The following is an 18,855-nucleotide window of genomic DNA, read 5'->3' as shown; positions in this document are numbered from 1 at the left end:
GAAACTTGGTGTAAAACAGGATTCTCTCGCTAAACAGTTGGAGTTGAATTAATACCTGCTAGCGCTCCACACTGCTGCTGATCTGCTCGTTGTTAATCCGCAAGGCTGAAGCAGAGGAAGACCACCCGGGAGAAATATTAACACTGGGATGTTTATTTGCTACTACTTCGCTTAAAAGCAATTGTGCTCCATCAGAGTGCCCCGCTACTAAACTTCTGGGGATTGTTACTTCTTCAAAGAAAGTAGGAAGAGTTTAGTGCACATAGAGTAGGAAGCACAGCCCGCTTGTGTGCCTTCCAGGGCCCGTGGGTTGTGCGAGGACTTGCTCAGAAAATTGTCAGCGCTTCGCTCGTCGTGGGTTTTGTAAGAGGGGAGGAAATTCCCATAGAGGTCTCCGCTGTCTGAAGGGGTCTGAGCACTTATTTTGTGCTGCTTCGTGCCATAAACCTTTTCTAATTTGGCTTCTTGCTTCCTCAGCTTGAACCATTGAGTAATGAGTTCCCACTTCATTATTATTCAAGGAAGTTTTTGCAGTGATGGCAGAAGAGCTGACACAACTGTTGCAGAAAACCACAGAAAAAATATTATTGATATTTAAATAACAAAAGGATAGCAGCAAATCTCTTTTGCTAGCATTTTCCACATAAATTCTCATGGTAGAATTTTACCACATAATAGCTGGAAATTTTCTCACTCCCTGGAGTAATGATCCAGTTCATATCACAGGCAAGGTCTGAATTGAAGAGCAGCCCTTTCTTTTCTGAAAGAGGATTTGTCCTGAAATGACCTGAAAAATCAGGACCTTTTCCCGATAATGCTCGATTTATTTCACAATAGTAATAGTCCTCTCATTAGTTCTTCGTGCTGAAAGGATGCCTTTTACTTATGCATCTTTGATTCCTCTGAAACAGTTCAGATGGCAGGCTGGGCAAGATGAGTTTTACTCTTGCAGAAATAACAGTCCAGTGACAGAGCTGCTACAGTGGTAATGGAGTGACTAGAAAGCTGATTCACAATACTCTCATTTTGTTTTCCATGCCCAGGTACTTCGGCAGTCGCTCTTCCACCCTTCATGTGAATCTTTTGAAACAAAAAGGCCAATGCTGAGATGCTTTTCCATCATGTGGATTGAAATTGAAACCAAATTTCAACCCAAAACTTTGTACACACTTAAGAGCACTTCCCTTTATTTCCAAGCTCCTTGCAGCTCTGTGGCAGGAACATGCAGAAGCATGTTCTGAATATTTTAGTAACATTGAAAGCTGGTTCTTTGTTATGACTGCTTCAAGCTGCATATTTATTAATGAACAGTTCAAGATTGCTAACAGAAGGGGAATGAGTAACAGATTTGTACAGACGTAGGAACTAGGTTAAAGTTCAGAATTACTCCTTCTGGAAAAAAATTCAAGGCTTGATTTTTGAGTGTTCTATAATCTCCAAAAAAGTGTCCCTATATTCGTAGGCATAATACTACTTGCTTTACAGTAGCCCCCCCCCCCAAAAAAAAAAGTCTGTATTTCTTAACCGAGACGCTCTACAATGAATCTGCTGACACAGTATTCCTTTAATGCTTAAGCCTGCTCAGTTAGGGTCTGGGTTTTGTTAACTGTAAGGTTCGCTTGTGTTCCAGAGGCAGTCCGAGAATACTACATATGTGAGCTTCTTAGAGTCATCAAAAGCAGGAGAGATGGGTGTCAAAGAAGTCTCTCCACGGTCTCTTAGGCAAAAAGTGAAGTGAGCATTCACTAAGGGAGGAAGCAGGTTGCAATTGACTTTCCAGAAGGATGACTTCAGGGCATTTAACATCCATCTCTTGAAACTGGGCACACATCTAAACCTCCAGTTTTCTCCAGAAGCTCTTCTGGAGTCTCTTTAAGACCTAAGAGACTGATTTCATAAGCTTGACCTCTGAACTAGGCTTTGACTTCCTAGGTGTGAAATACAATGGTGCTAATAAAGTGAAATGCTCAGAATGCTTGAGATAGCCGGTAAAATGTACAGATTAAAGGAATATGCACTGGAAGTGTATCACATGATGACTTTGAATGAATATATATTTTTGTGCTGCAGTCAAAATTTTAGGCATCTAGAGCAAGCAATAAAGTCAGCAGTCTGGAGTCCTGTTCCTGTTCCAGTATAGAGTCTCTTTCCAGCCTTGAGGCTGAAGGGGTTCTGTAGAACATTGTGTAGATACAGTGTTTAAAAAAATTCTTTACGTATTACTACATTTTCTTCTCATGTGCAATAATGGTATAGTTTATATCAGCAGAATAGTTGCTCATTTGTCAAATTGTTAATGACCTTCTCTGTGTGGCTTCTCCATTACATGGCTTCATAAAGAAATTCTCTCTCAAATCTCTGTTAGTGCTAAAATCTGCTGACTGGATGAGGATGTTTACAGCAGTGCTGTATTATACATTTTATAAACACTGACCTTACCTGTCACAGATAGAGTATGTGTTAAATGTAAAGAGCTTCTCTTTATCAAAAGAAGAAATGTGTGTTTATTGCAACAGTACCTGTATTCGTGTGTTCTGTTCTGAGTGCATGCAAAAGTAATTACAGCTAGATACCTATTAAACAAGACTCTACTTGTTCTGGTAGTAGTGTTGAACTTTATCCAAACATTGGTGGGATTTAGGTCTTTTTTTCTTTAGTAGGTGTTAGGGTTACAAATACTTTGCTTAGGCAACTTGAACATTTAAACTAGAATTTTTATCCAACAAATATCTGCACTTTTTTTCCCCTAAACTGTCTTGAATTATCACTAATTGTATACTGTGGCTGGATTTATTCACTAAGGTATTACTGCTGCTTACAGCTGACTCATATCTGGAGAGACTGAGTTTCCCTATTAAAAATGCAGACTTCTGCCAACACTGTTAAAAAGGATATTTTCAAGTAAGGTAGGCAGAGTGTGTTGCAATTCTAACAGGACAGAAGTTTCTACCTGCTGGTTCTTTGGGAGGTCATGAGTAAGACATGGAGAACTAAAGCAAATTAGAAGTGCAGGCTTCAATATTTTTCATTAAGACCCATTGCTGAGCAGAATGTGAAAGGGTGAGAAATGCTACATAAGTAGCAAAGTTCATTTGCTCTTGAGGAGCAAAGCTTGAAGCATTAATCCTTAGTTTAAGTGCTCTCTAGCTATACGTAGTTCTTGGTAATGTTAGAAAATACATGCTGAGTATTATGTTGGTGGATTTCCATTGGTACTTTGGTGCAGCTCACCTTAGATTTTGTTCAGCTATGTGCTCTTGCTATTTAGAGATGCCTTATCAAATATGAGACAGGAAGTACAGATACATACACACAGGCAATGTTAACTAGTGGAGTATATAAAACTAAAGGAAATAACATGAGGAGAGTGAGGGGAGGATGATAAAAACAATTGAAGGCCATAGAAACACGATCAGGTTCAGCATGAATGGTAAACGCTGTGTTTTCCAAGCAAGGTCATGGATATTCCCATCTGTTGTTTCCCATCCTGAAAACAAGGCTTTCATCAGTGCAGTCCCGCCAGCTCACCACTCTTTCAATCAGAAATTTTTTCTTCACAAACTCCTGTGGCAGCTGCAAGTTTAAACCTTTCCGGCTTGAAAAGTCATCACCTTTTCTTTCAGGGCTGGTAAAGTTCCATCTTTGCTTTCATCGAGTGTAACTTTCTCTGATGTTTCTAGCATCCTGTAAGGCGCCAAAATTAAACTATACACTTGCTGATTCTGTGCTGCTAACTCTTTCCTCCCAGCTGTGATAGAGAGTTTACACACCACTGGGGGAAGAGAGCTTTTACCACCTGAAAGACATGTGGTCTTCTGGCTATTATAAGATCTCTATACACAGTACAGCCATTAGGTGCTTCTGCGTTAGTCTTTTGTTGCGAGGAAGCATATGAACATTCGTGGTGAATGCTGAGTTTACAGACCTTCTCAGTACAGATGGAATGAAGAATGTTGCTCTGCTCACGTTTTGCTAGTGTGCGTGCTCTGTTAAGGGTATCGTAATATAAAACCTTTGTTGCCAGAGAAATTTGAACTCTTTGTTTTCATATCTACTGGTACAGACAGTGTGGAACAGCTGTTAATGCTATATGGGTTTGCTCTAATCGGAAGGGCAAATGTTACATGGATGAAAAACAACTTCCTTGTTTTATGTTTGGAAAGTTATGACTTACTCCAAATAAGTTTACCCTTTTTACCCTGAAAATCAAAATTTTTGTGAAGAAATGGCGTGCAGTGTGTGGTATACTGTAGTAAAAGATGAGGCTGGGTGGCTCAGTGGCATGGTCAGCCAGCTACCAACTTAAGTTGAGTGACTTCAGTGCAATAGGCTGGGTGGTTAACAACATTAATAGCAACCCTAGGTTTAAAGATGGTCAACACTGACGTTAGCCAAATTGTCAAGTGTGCACAAATACTTATTAGTAAGTACAGGAAGGCTAAAATAAAGCAGTTGTTTGTCTGGTATGCCTTACATAATTCGTGTAGTTCTTAAGCAAACATTCAAGCAATGGAAATGCATGTCCTTGCAGAAGGTAAGATACCTGAAGGGGGAAGGACAAAGAAGGGAACCCACTGCTTTAGAAAAATATGTTTGAAGACAGTGAAGTAAGAAGAAATGTATGTTCCAAATTCAGCTTTTAGCATGTGGTCACAAAGATATGAGTTCTATGGTTCAGAAGGAAACTAGGCTAAGTTTTTGCTCTTTTTACCTAATTTACGGGAATTATGATCGTCTCCTGTTCTATGATTTTTCCTCTCTCATTCTCTTTTCTTTTGTCTTCCTCTGTCCTGCCAGCACACTTGTGTTGCTATTTTTCTTCTTGCTCATAAGAAGAGAAAAAAGATTACTTCTTTGTGCTTGCCTGGAAATCACTTCCTTTCTGATTCTTATGGAATCTGACTCCAACTTCAAGAGACTTTCACTCTGAAAACTAATTTTACAAGATAAGCTTTCTTCTTAGTTTTCTGATCCATTGCATATGTAGGTATGACTATGGAGTTGGAGCTGCTGACTTGAGCAATTAAAACAATTTTCCATTGCTCTGTAGGGGCAAACTGGAGGAAGAGGCACAAAATGAGATTTTCTTTTCCCCTTTCCCCTTTCCCCTTTCCCCTTTCCCCTTTCCCCTTTCCCCTTTCCCCTTTCCCCTTTCCCCTTTCCCCTTTCCCCTTTCCCCTTTCCCCTTTCCCCTTTCCCCTTTCTCCTTTCCCCTTTCCCCTTTCCCCTTTCCCCTTTCCCCTTTCCCCTTTCCCCTTTCCCTTTTCTTTTCTGACAGCAGCTCCTCAGTTGATCCATTTTCTTAGATTCCAGGTAGCTGAACCCCCTGAATTCATAGGTTGTATCCAGGATCACACAAAACACTAAAGAATACGTGTCTGGAAGCCAGATAATCAGAGAGAGGAGCTGGGGTCAGAGCTGTTGTTGTTTTCCATGCTGAGAACAAGCAGCGTTTGTGTGGTGCTGATGGGACCACCAAAAAGTCTCTAAGGCCTGACAAAGGATGTGCCTTTCATATCTGATTTTATTGTTTGAAAAAGCTAGGCAAGGGAAGGTAGCTACCTGCTTGAAGACAGGAGCAGCACTGGGTGAAACCAAAACAATAACAGACCTGGAAATAGTACCTGAGGTTACATCTCTTCCAAAAAACATAATAATGACTTGAAATGTTGCCAGGTGCTAGAAGAGGAATGCCCATTGTTGTTAAATTCTTAGCTTGTCCTTGGCATTCTTTGGCCTAAGGCAGTGTTCCCAGAAGAGCCCGAGGCATAATTTAGGACTTAAGACATCCTGGAGAATGTCCCAATAGGCAGTTTGCATGCAGTCAACTTCTTTTGGAGGTTGAGAGAAGTTTCTGGTATGAATTCAGGTAACTTTGTGCTAGCTGGCTGTGGTATTTGGGAACATTCCTCACTACTTTAACTTACATAAATGAACCTGAAAAGTCCTAGATCCCAGTGGAATGCTCTATCCACTTAAACCATTAGCGCAGCCACATACACAAACTTTGAAGATCTTGAACTGAGTTGATATTTACAGTGGAGTGTGAGGGGTGCTTTAATTTTTTTTGGTGGGGGATCTAACAAATCTTTCTGAAGTCAGGAGGGCTCCCTGTTTCTCGGATAATCAGTCAGGGCTTGTAGTCTTACTCTGTAACTTTCTCAAGCTGTCACACTTCCTATTTGGTTGATTTTTGTTCTTCCTTTTATTTGGGTGGAAATGCCTGCCCTGTCAGCTTTAGACTAGTGCCACATAGGAAGTGGGACAGCACAGTTATAATGGCTCCTAGATCATAGAGGCACAAAGGAATATCTAGAAGCAGCATAAAGAAGGTAATAGTGTAGACAATGTCATTGCAGACATTAAACTTTCTTTGTGAATCACATGTTGTATCTATATGATTCAAAATGCTCTTACCTTCCTCCAGGCCTTTTATCTCTGAGGACATGTTACAAGTAGATTGTAGGAGAAAGCGCATGACTAATATGGTCTGTGCAGTACCTTTCTGTCTGATGTAGGCTTTGCATGTGAGACAGATACAAATGATACTGTGAAAATGACAAAGATTTATCTTTTGTGTTTTAGGGATACTAAGACTCTTTAACCATGAGCAACCCTTTTGTACGGATTGTGGAACCACTGGACCCCAAAGAGCCTCTGAAGAAGTTCTTTAATCTGAACAAGCTGGAAGATGCAAGATACGGTATGTTGACAACATGAGAAAGCAATATTCTGCAACAGGCACCTGCCTGGACTTACGGGTTTTGGTTATCATTGAAGCTGAACAGAACTTGAAGAGACACTGCAATGATAGATAATATTTGGTCTCTGAGCCTATGATCATGGAGAGAACTATGAATTCTAAAGGTGGTTCTTGAAGTTTTAGTAAAATTTAAGTGTAGAAATTAAAAATTTTGGAACTACTGTCAAACTGTCTGCATTATTTTCTTCAACATGTTCTGGGCACAGAGTGCATATCACAGTTTTATTTTTCCTGAGTGAATGAGGAGGACTAGCCAAAACATTAGGTGAACATGACACCTCACAGGCTGCCTTGCTGCTGTGATAGGCAGGAAAGGACCTATCGTTAACGTGACTGGCTTAATCATCTAGAAACATTCAGCTTTGAAAAAGAAAAAAAAAAAAAAAAAAAAAGGAAAGGTAGAAGAATCCTTTTCAGAGGAGTCTTTTTCTTTGCTTCCTCAGACACTTACTGAATATCCTCAGGCATTGTTTTCATGGCACTTGTAAAAGTCTTGCAATTCATGCCACTGCCTTAGAAGGCCAAAATCTATAGTGTATAACAGTCTATGTCCTTCCCACACCCTCATTTTTTCCTTTAAAGAGAAAATGTTTGTTTAAGGAGAATTCAGGAACCAAAACAGTGAGAGGAAGGAACACTTTTTCTGAATATCAGCAGTGCACATCCATTGCAAACCCAGACAGAGCGTATAGATCAGAAATGGATCAATGCTGGACTTTGTCTCTGAAAAGCACTGAGGAATCTTTAGAAACAGACAAATACATGTATGGTGTTACCAGCTGATCTCTTCCAGAATCTGAAGAGTGATAAGCTCCACATCATTTAGAGGAAAAGGTTAACAATTCTCACTGTCCTGCACAGAAATGCAATAATTTGGCAAGAAATAAAACAATAAAAATTAACAAAAAAAAATTCTGAGTATCCATGTCCTGAAACAGGAGAATTTCTCCCTATTTTTTAAACAACATGTGTATTCAATGCTATATGCAGGATGTTATATATAGAGCAGTGTTTAATAGTGGGTACTGTTTTTATAATAGTGCTAATGAGTTCCCACTGTGACTTTGTGACCTCTGTGCCTTGGGGCCCTAAGTGGAAAGTTATGGCAAACTTTTCAGTATGTTTTTCAATTGCAGTATTCTGAAAAGAAGTCAAAATCTATTAAAGAGATGGAGGAGAGAGAATCTTTTATTTTTCTTCACATACCTTGCTCTCAGTCGAACTGTCAGGACTGCTCTAAAGGTTTCTTAGTCAGGTAAAATATTTCTCTGTTGAAGTAGGAGGTTAACAGATGCACAGTACTGCTGCAGGAGGTTTTCATTCTCCATCTCTGGAGTAGAAGAGTTTGGCTAGACCGATAAATACTTTCCAAATTGCCAGGTAGAAAATAGTTTTTGTTTTTTTAGGGTATTTATACATCTGGGTCCAGTGGCAAGAACGAGGGTGAAAAGAGAAAAAGCTAAGTGAGCAGAACATCTTTTCAGAGTAGAGTTGCTGGAGGGCGGGGAGAGGCTATGGAAAAGAGTACTTTCACTCCATTCTCAAAGGCACTGAGACAATATATAAGATGAGTGGAACAGGTCAGTTAACACTGACTTCCTAACACAACCAGGAAACTAGGCATGGGTATCCAACACTTTGGAGTAAAGGCCTGCAGGAATACAGAGACAGTACTGGAAGAGCTGTATGACCCAAGAGTGGAATTCTGCACTTGTTGGCATATGGAAATGCACTGTAAGGTAAAAACATAGTATACTTCTTTTTTCCTATGCAGCACGCCTGCCATTTTCTATTCGAGTCCTCCTGGAAGCAGCAATCCGTAACTATGATGATTTTCTAGTGAAGAAGGAAGATGTTGAGAATATTCTCAACTGGAAGGTGGTGCAACACAAGAATATTGAAGTGCCATTTAGGCCTGCGCGAGTTATTCTGCAAGACTTCACGTGAGTCTGATATTCTCCAAAGCTAGGAGGATGGAACTGCTGAATGTGCAGCCATACTCAGCTTGGAGTGATGGTTGAGGGGGACTGTTGAACATGCAGCAGTTCTCAGGTTAGGGGGGAAGATGAGGGAAAAGATAGCAAGTGAAATGTTTTGAATGGGCTTTTTTTTTCAGTATTTTTGGGTGTCATGCATGTGGAAAGGCAAAAAGTTACTATAAAAGCACTAGATGAAGTGCTTCTAGAATGGAGAAATATATGTCTTTAAGAAACTTTAAAAATAGAGATGGAGAAAATGAGATGAATCAATCTGGATCCAAATGAGGAAATTCACTACTAAGATGGATTTTTTTCCTTCAGATTCCTAGATTCAGAGGCTCTTGCTTTCAACTTTATACCCGTTCCAATTCTCACTTAAAACTCACTCTTCTGAATCAGTAACTTTCTAAATATATTCTTTAAGATTTCTCTACTTATAAAAAGTGAATGTCTACTTTTTTTGCAGAGATGCCAGTAGAGATCAATACATAATGAAATCTGAAAAATGGTCCCTTCTATTTCAGTGCTCTAAATCCCTTAGTGTCAGCATTAAATAGCCCCTGGTAGATGTAGAAAGTCAATTTTCAGGTAGAGCAGTAACTTCTATCTGTTTTTAATTTAACCTCTGACTTGCAAGTCCACTGTTCTTTGCACTTTAAACCTCCATAGTAAGAATTAGTTTTTCCTTGTAAGCCCCGTGCTGCTAAGATATTAGTTGATTTTATTTCTTAAAGCAGAAGAGTATCTTTGCTGTCGTATGTTCCAATCTTTCCCAAAGATTGTCCAGGTGCTAGAGACTCAACACAGCTCAGCCTCTGGAGACATTAGAAAAGACTGGCAAAGCCTCAACTGAAAAGGGTGCTGCTTTTCTAGCCATTTTTTTGTCCGATGGCTGTTGTTAGTATTTTAAGAAGTTGAAGCACAGAGAAAGCCATACTTTCAACCAAATTTTGTTCCCTTTGTTATTGCTCTGCTTTCTTGCTGCCTATTCTCTAGACCATTGCTGAATTCTAAAAGTTTGCCTATGAACTTGCAGAGGAGTTGCATTTGTGAAAAACGAGCTCCTGCACAGGTTTCTGAATGGGAGGTTGCTGGAAAATGTAGCCTGTGGCATCTTTCCAGAAGACATGTGAAAATTATGAGTCCAGGATTGGAACTAAAGAATTTCCTAGCTCTGACCATTCTGCAATTATCCTGACTTCTTCTAAGAATATAAATGGATGGTCTGTATTTCTTTTCAATTGTATGTAATTTGTAAGCTGGAAAAAAGTAACTTTTTCCCCCTTGACTCTACCAACCTAACAGAACATCTGTTACTTTCCTTGACATATGTATATCCTGGAACAATGAAATACTTCACTGAAGATAAATTTATCAACCATTCTCACATTTATTTTAATCAGAGTTAGCTTCTTACAAGTCTGCATTGAATTATATGGAGCGCTTTTTGGTTGTTTTTGTAAACATTCAGAATTTCAGCCTAAAATTCTGCAAAATTTATAAGCCCTTTTTTCATTGTTCTGCTTTGTTCTTGCTAGATTCTGTAGTTTTATCTAGCTTCCTTGCACTCAGGAATTAAAAACATAAAACTCTCTCTGTTCTGGGCTGCTCTTACAGAAACCTAATGCTCATAGTGGGATACCAAATGATGCCAAACCCCACAAACACATCACAGGCAAGTTCTTTTTCTCTGAGCAGCCAGCAAAATCAAGCATGTTGGTATGCTGGAAGATTTCCCAAACTGATTGAAAACTCTTGTGTACTCTTTAGAAACATCAGTTTGTGTGCAAATTGTAGAAGCCTTTTTTAAAATAAATATTAAAATACGTAATTCTGTTTAGGACAGGCATTGAAGTGCCAAAATTTCTAATTACTGTTCCTTGTTTGCTTATGACCAGAGATGAGTTGGTTGTGAGGGATGGAGGAAAGATTCATGTGCCTTAGTTAGCCTCTCTGTAAAGTTTACTTACCTCACTGAGGAAGGAAGGCTTAATTTAAGTGTTTAAAAATGGTTTTGGGTGAATGAGACATTCAAATGCAGAGAAGAAGAGGCCTGTTAACTTGTTTCTGTGTCATTCAGAGTTCAAGGGTTTACAGGGTTATCACAAGAAGATGTTAAGAGGGTAAAAATAGGAGTATTAGCCAGCGACCATGCTGCTTGACTGGGATGTGTGATTTAAAGCTTTTTGTAAGTGATACGTGCAAGAACCTATTACTATAAGTAAGTGGTACACCTTATTTCTGCCTTTTTATCTTCTCCCAGTCATCTGCTAGGGCACTTAAATCAATTCCTGAAAACACAGTTATCTTGCAGATAGTTTCTCTATTCACATTCTTGGTATTTTAACTGATGCCTTACCCTGCCAGTTTCACTTCAAGTATGGAAGGTACCAAACAGTCCTGATTAGAGAGAGAATTCCCCTGTGCTTTCAAAGCCCAGGAAGACAAAATCCTTGTCTTAAGATCAGCTAACTAAATGAAATGAAGAATGAAAGAAAAGACATTGTGTTCCTCTGTTTTACAGACTGGGGAGAGGAAAAGAATAGAGCAAAAGAGAAGAAACCAGTTCAAGGTCCCACAGGAATGCTGATTATGACTAGGTTTCCAGACTCCCAAACAAGCATGTTAAACTGCTTCTGTAATTTTATTAATTTTGATTTTAGTTTTTCATTCTGATAGTGCTTAAGATACAGATACAGTTCTGTCCTTGCTACTATTCTGAGTTTGTTTTCCCAAGGGCTCTCTCTGTAGCAGAGCAGTGATCCCATGCCTGGGGATAAGGCTGCGGTTTGCTCCTATTCTGGCAGTAGGTCTCTGCTCTGCATCTCAGGATTTGGGTTGTGTTTGTTTTCTTGTTGTTGTTGTTTGTTTGTTTTCCCTAAACTTTGAGCACACCTATATCTCTTCCATCTTAGTGGGGTACCAGCTGTGGTTGACTTTGCTGCAATGCGTGATGCTGTGAAGAAACTTGGTGGAGACCCTGAAAAAATCAACCCCATCTGTCCTGCTGATCTAGTAATAGATCACTCCATCCAGGTTGATTTTAACAGAGGGTAAGGATTCAAAATGACTTATTACTTCTTAATGTTAGTTAGGAAGCTGCATCCAGTTGCTGGTAATAAAGGTAGTAGTTCCGTGGTGATACTCCTAGACTGTAGAATCATAAACTTTAGGAATTTGTTAAGTTAGGCTGTTGTATCAGTTGTTGGGGAATAGTTGCAGGATTCTGTTCTTTTTGTTGCACACCTATCAGGCGTGAGCCTGGACTAAATGTTCATTGAAACAGACTCCATCCAGACCTGTGATGATTATAATTTTCCATAACAATACTGCATTATTATTAATTGCACAGAAATAGCTTTTTTCCACATGCACTTTCTTTGACCCTGTGGAGCTTTCTGGAAAGGTTAAGCAAGACTACCTCATTTTCTTCCTTATTTACCTAGGAACAGACTGAGCAGCACTATCCCAGCTCTGAGGAGCTGTTTGCTGGTTGATTGCCTCCGTAGGAAAATGAACACTGATTAATATGGATGGTATAAGCTTTAGAAAGAAGCATAGTGCTATTTGATCCTCAGTGTGCTACAGACAGACAGACACTCGGCAGACTCGCACTGAAATACCAGCATTTTACATAAGAGTCTTTCTACCCTGACTAGTATCTAAATATGGGCCTACTAGACTATCAAATCTTGCAGTTCCACATTTCTTGGTGCTTTCCTTCCATCTTCAGAACTTTTCAAGTATATTGATCTGCAGATGCCTTGATGTTAGAAAAATTCTATGTATTTATTGTCTATGTATTTATTGTAGGAGATAGTTTTGAAGCTAGTCACTTAAATGATAGCAATGCAAAGAAGACAATTTTTGGAAGGAGGTAGTTATAAAATGTAAAGAGCACTTTGCCATTGTTTTAAGGTGTCTTTAAAATAAAAATACTGAACTTCTGAGCTGGTATGTATTGTAAAACCCGCTTCCTGGAAGAATGTTGCCAGAAAGTTTTCATTTTAACTCTAATCTTTCCCCCCCCCCAATCTTATTTTAGGTGTAGACTCATACAGGTACAAATTCTCACTGATGTCCATCATGGTTGGTGGGGAGGAAAGAAAGAGGGCCAAAATTTTTGACTTATGTAACTGTTGAAAATATACACCCCTTTTACAAAAGGGGAGTAGATTTTCCCCTTTTTTAGAAATACTGTAACTATTCTTAATATAACATTAAGGAATTCAGAAGCAGACCTAAAATTAGAAATAATCATTTAAAGACTTCTCTCTGGGCTAATGACCGTTCTAGCGTTAATCTATTAAACTAGAAACCTAACCTTTTTATTTTTAATATGCATCTACATAATTTTATAACATCTTTGGGAAACAGTGAATTATTTATGAACAAGGTACGATTTAGTCGTTACTCTAGGACAAAATACTATTTTATCTATTTCTCTGAATAGTTTAGTAACACTCATTTCATGCTATAAGTATTATCCAAGACCTTACATATTTTTTTTGCTAATAACTCTTTTTTGTCTCAGCCATGTTTTATTCTTACTAGAGTCATGTATATGGAGAGTACATTGGCCAGCCCTAATTTTGATCTTTTTTTTTTTTTTTTTTTTTTTGATAATGCTCAGGCTTAAGATGATTAAGTTGATTAAGTTGAAGGTTAAGTAGTTGATACAAGTGAAATGTTCGTTGACTCTGTGTTGAAACACAGGGACTTCAGACAACAGTATGTAGTCACTCATCAGTGATAGCCTCTATTTAACCCAAGTTTCAGGGCAATTAGATTCCAATTCCTATATTGCTTTGCTAGTTGCTTCTGATTTAAGTGCTGAAAACTTCATATTACTGTAACATATAGTACAGCTTTGTCCAAGCTATACATTTCAGGGTCACCACCCTTACAGCACGCGGATTAGTATTCAGAGCTGAATCAGGAGGTATTATATGTAAGACTTCTTAAATCCTTTTCGTCAGTTGCCTGTAGTTCACAGCTGCAGTATTGCTAAAACAGATGAGATTGATCAATATTATCATTAGCTACTACTTTTCTTTCACCCCTTTAATATATTAGACCACACACAAATTTCAAGTGGAGATTTTTTGTTATGGCAGCTGATTATTTTCACTTGCAGGTCAGACAGCTTGCAAAAGAATCAGGACCTGGAGTTTGAAAGGAACAAAGAAAGGTTTGAGTTCTTAAAGGTACTGAAAGAATTAATCCTATTTATGTGGACAAGTGTGAACAAATGTTCTTCTGGTTCTTGTGTGCACTGAAAACTTTTGACTGCACTTCCTTCTGTTTCAGTGGGGCTCCCAGGCTTTTCAAAACATGAGGATTATTCCACCAGGCTCTGGGATCATCCACCAAGTGAACTTGGAGTACTTAGCAAGAGTCGTGTTTGATCAGTATGGTTACTATTATCCAGACAGCGTGGTAGGCACTGACTCACACACTACCATGATAGATGGCTTGGGAGTGCTTGGCTGGGGTAAGTGCACCAGCTTATCATAAATAACTTATTGGCTGATAAGAGGCCATGTTTCAGACTCGTACCTAATTTAAGCAGCGTGGTAAGGTATCTTACAATTGTTTAAGATTTTGTAACTAAGTTTCATGTTCTGGTAACACCCTCAGAAGACTTCTGGTGCTTTTTTTCTTTCTTCCTTTTCAATTTTTTTCTATTTTGCATTTAAATCATAAGGAACAAGGGAAGAAAAAATACTAAAATCTGTGGAGCACATTAGTCATTTGGGAAGCCAAGCAGGTTGAAGCATCACTGAACAACCATTTGTTCCTTAATCGCTTAGCTGTTTTCAAAGTGCTACTTATTAAAAAGTACTTTAAATGCTCTGCTAGACCGGAGATGCTGAAAGTTGACTCTGAGTATGTTAATTACGGCCAGGGAGGAGGTTGTGTAGAACAGCACTGTGAAGTATGGTGTAATACTAATAGTTTGCAGAATATTTGTGACTGAAATTAATACAGTTTATTTTTCTTTTTTTCTTTTCTTTTTGAACTGCAGTGTTTGAAATGTTGACTAAATAATTAGATAGTGAATTGGAAGCATAACAATCATCCTACATATGGTAGGGAAAACTTCAGTTGCACTGCTTGTCTTCCTATAGTATAGTGATAGTAGCCCAGTTGAAATAGATACTGTGCAAATACAGAAGACTTTTGATGTTCCTAAAGACATTATGTTAATTGTTCATGAGGATGCTTGTCAAGTTCTGAGTAGGATGTGTGATACATAGGATATTGTTTGTTCTACCATATATAGTACTGTTGTAGCAATACTATTAGAAACTTTCTATGAAGAGTAGAAGAATTTCTGTAGACTTGGTCATCCAGATATACACCAGTTCACCCCTTGAAGACACTATCTGTGAGACAGGAGATGTCTCTCTTATTCTACATTTGATTGTACCTTGAACATGGAGCCCTCATATTTGATATTGCAGTAGATGATATTGATGCATTTAGATGGTATTGCAGTAGCAGTAACAACTTGGAAGAGTAAGTCTATTAACTTGGGCTCATTTTGTTCCAGAATTTGAAAGGTATGACTAGGTCCAGTCCATGGCTTACATGTCTAAAGCACACACTCCAGGATCTAGCATTTCTTTCTAAGGGCAGGTAATGCTTTGTGCTGGCCAGTCAGTCGTGTCTGCTAACGTGGCTGTGTTTAAAACTGTTCCAGGTATCATGATGAGCAAAAAGAGTTGTATGATTGGTCCTGTTACAGAATCTCTCTTTTAATAGAAAAATATGTATCATTTTGCTAGATAGGAGATTATTTTTCAGAACCATTACTAGATTAAGTAGGGATAAGGATAGGAATAGTGGTTTAGCATATGTAAGCAGCTATTACAAGCAGCTTTTGCTACATCAGTGTTAGTTAAGGTAAACAAAATGTAAAAGGAGGCTTGAAAGGTGCAAGGTGAAGATGAGAGGGATTTTCTATGGGCAATAAGTTAGAAAACAGCTTTTTGAGAGTCGTTTTCCTGTAAACATAATGCTTTTTTTAGATAGTATATGATTATAGCATCTTGATATTTTATATTATTAAATTGCTAAGATGTGTAGGCACCTGAACTGTGTTGCTCTAACATTGAATGTATGTTTGCCTAGAGGTTCCCACTTGCACATACCAAAACACTGCTGAAAATTAATGTACTTATGGTAGATAGTTCTGTCTTAACAAGTAACTCTTCTGTTAGCATTTTTAGAGCTATGCATACCCTTGACTTCAAGAATCTTTCATTTCTTCAAATGACTTTGTAGTTTTCATTTGATAACCACATAATCATGCTCTGCATACATTTTACACACTGAGTATTCCATGTCATGTTAGTGTTACTGTTTTTGATGATTCAATGCACGTTTAAGACACTAAATACATTTTTTACATCTATTATTGTGATAGCCAAATTTCTTCAGAGTAGGTTACTGAGATTTACATAATCGGCTGGCTGAGGAACGAGGATTAAACTGTGAAGCTGAAAGAAATGAAAAAGCCTACACTGCTGAAGCAAGATGAGGAATGCCTCTTAGTGCAGGACTTAGCCCTCTTACAGATTGCCCTCTCTCACCTTTCACAACTTAAATCAAACTTAAATCACCTTTCACAGAATCACAGAATAGGTAAGGTTGGAAAGGACCTCTGGAGATCATCTAGTCCGACCTCCCTGCTCAAGCAGGGTCACCTACAGCATGTTAGACAGGGTTGCATCCAGGCGGGCTTTGAATATCTCCAGAGAACGAGACTCCACAGCCTCTCTGGGCAAACTCTTCCAGTGCTCTGTCAGTCTCACAGTGAAGAAATTCCCCCTAATATACAGCTGGAACTTCCTGTGGTTCAGTTTGTGCCCGTTGCCTCTAGTCGTTTCGCTTGGGACACCTGAAAAGAGTTTGGCCCTATCTCCTTGACACCCTCCCTGTGTGCTCAGTACGTGCTCAGTAATTGCATTTTATGGGTTTGTTTTTGATACTACACAATCTTTCTAAATAGTCTGATTGTATAATGGCGTTGCATGCAGGTGTTGGTGGCATTGAAGCAGAAGCAGTGATGTTGGGCCAGCCGATCAGCATGGTACTTCCTGAGGTGGTTGGCTATAAACTGCTGGGAAACCCTCAGCCACTGGTAACATCCACAGATATAGTGCTTACCATTACCAAGGTAATGGGCATTTGATATTTTGTCGTTATTGTGGGAAGCTATGCATGTATAATATAAAGCCACTATACTGCACACTTAGGAGCACTGTCTCTATTTCCATGTATTCTTTTAATTTTTTAATTAGTTTTTTAAGCTTTGTTACTCTGTGTGGGTTGAAATTAACTGCCAAAAGCCAACTGCAAATTAGCTATCAAAATCTGTTTCTCAAAAGCCAGATTCCACGGCCTGTTCAAATCCGTATGGGCAGACCTGTTTTGGAAAAACTGCTTATAAAAGCTTGTTTTTGTTTCTCTACCATCTCGAAAGAAACATGGTAACTTTTTTTTGGAAGGCCCCCACATAGAATAAGACTGCAAAAACTGAAAACAGTAAGGGCTGCAGTGTGATTGCTTTGATTTTCAGATCTTTGATTCACATGTCACATGTTTGCAATATGTTTATTCACTCTGTTACTTGTGACTGAATTAGGAGTGTTACTAGGTCAGCAATTAACATTGAGCTGGAACTCAGAAATCTGAAAAATGTGTTCATCATGGGACACTGGCTATTGAGAGAATCCGCTGCAAGAGAAAGCCAACCTTTTTGAGTTCATTCAAATGTATGTTAAAATGCATGCTCCTGGGTTTACTGACAGAAGACCTCTCCTTTCCTCAGAGAGCCTTGTTGAGAAAAATGCAGTTGTTCTAACATAGAATCTAGTTTAAATGAGAGGACAAGCAAGTTAAGAATGATTACTGTATTATATTTTATTATTGCAGCTTTACAGCTCTTTCTCCTCATCTTTGGAATTTAGTGTTTACCAAAGCTTCTTGGTTTCAGATGGCATTAGAACCTTTAAAAAAGGGTTTCCCTGAAGTCAAAAGCTGTATTTTATAGCTTACCTGCTCTGATTGTTTGACATCCAATAATGGCATAGTCACTTTGTTTTATTCTTGTTTTTAATAACAGCACCTTCGTCAGATTGGAGTTGTGGGTAAATTTGTAGAGTTTTTTGGTCCTGGTGTAGCCCAGCTATCAATTGCTGACCGAGCCACCATTGCCAATATGTGTCCAGAATATGGAGCAACAGCTGCCTACTTCCCAGTGGATGACATTAGCATTGGGTACTTGGTGCAGACAGGTAAGTGTGAGAAGAGACTGTGACTTGAGGGTGCAATTAAAAGCAGGGATTCTAAGTCTATATGGCTTAGTCAACAGCAATGTTGAGTCATACTGTGCCTTCTGAGCTTCCATGCTTTTTTTTGAACAGTGATTGCTTGTTCAAGCTTTCTTGATTTCAGTGTCCATTTAGGAAGAACCAAATTAAGGCTGTTTCCTAGCAAACTTGACTGCTTAGCTCTGCTTGCACCTACTTTGTCCTGATCGCAAAAGCAAAATTTAAGTTCTTGTTCTCCAGAAGCCACTAAGACTACTAAATCACTTTTTTTTTTTTTTTCCCTAGTGAGTTTCCAGTGTTTGGGCTGAAAAGATCTTTTGGTGCAGTTTACAGTGTGAACAGTGTGAAATGATCAGTAGTGCATTTTTGCTTTTTCTTACTCACTGTAGTTCCTCATTTCACTTGTTTTTTTTTTTATTTTGTTTTTTGATTCTTTTGCTGTGTCTGGCTTTCACCTTAGGCCGTGATAAAGAGAAAATTGCATACACAAGAAAGTATCTTGAGGCTGTGGGAATGCTAAGAGATTTCAAAAACTCTGCTCAGGATCCAGACTTCACACAGGTTAGAGAAATCATTTTGTCTTCAGGCTCCTTTCTCTGTGCCTTTACCTACTTCATGTGACTGTTGTCTATTTTTCACAGAAATCAGAAAATAGTTAAGGGACTTTCTAGCTGTCCATTCATGTGTCTTGGTCTGTACAGCTGTCTTAATTCGGTGTTCAGTGGAACAAACTCAGCTAGCTCTCCAGGTGTAAGAACTTGGGCACATAGAA

At 38.8% G+C, this 18,855-nt stretch overlaps 1 protein-coding gene across 1 annotated transcript in view; it reads left to right on the top strand.

Moving 5' to 3' along the window:
* Positions 1-18,855, top strand: part of ACO1 (aconitase 1) — a 33,202-nt gene that overhangs the window by 600 nt on the left and 13,747 nt on the right. Inside the window, exons 2-9 of the mRNA XM_062600376.1 lie at positions 6,586-6,703; positions 8,538-8,706; positions 11,658-11,795; positions 13,880-13,949; positions 14,053-14,236; positions 16,788-16,927; positions 17,876-18,047; positions 18,544-18,644. Coding sequence (XP_062456360.1) covers positions 6,607-6,703; positions 8,538-8,706; positions 11,658-11,795; positions 13,880-13,949; positions 14,053-14,236; positions 16,788-16,927; positions 17,876-18,047; positions 18,544-18,644 — 1,071 coding nt within the window. The 5' untranslated portion in view covers positions 6,586-6,606. The remainder of the gene's footprint in view (positions 1-6,585; positions 6,704-8,537; positions 8,707-11,657; positions 11,796-13,879; positions 13,950-14,052; positions 14,237-16,787; positions 16,928-17,875; positions 18,048-18,543; positions 18,645-18,855) is intronic.

Source organism: Rhea pennata, chromosome Z, assembly GCF_028389875.1.
Source record: "Rhea pennata isolate bPtePen1 chromosome Z, bPtePen1.pri, whole genome shotgun sequence".
Taxonomy (NCBI): domain Eukaryota; kingdom Metazoa; phylum Chordata; class Aves; order Rheiformes; family Rheidae; genus Rhea; species Rhea pennata.
This window is presented reverse-complemented; position numbering and strand designations above follow the sequence as displayed.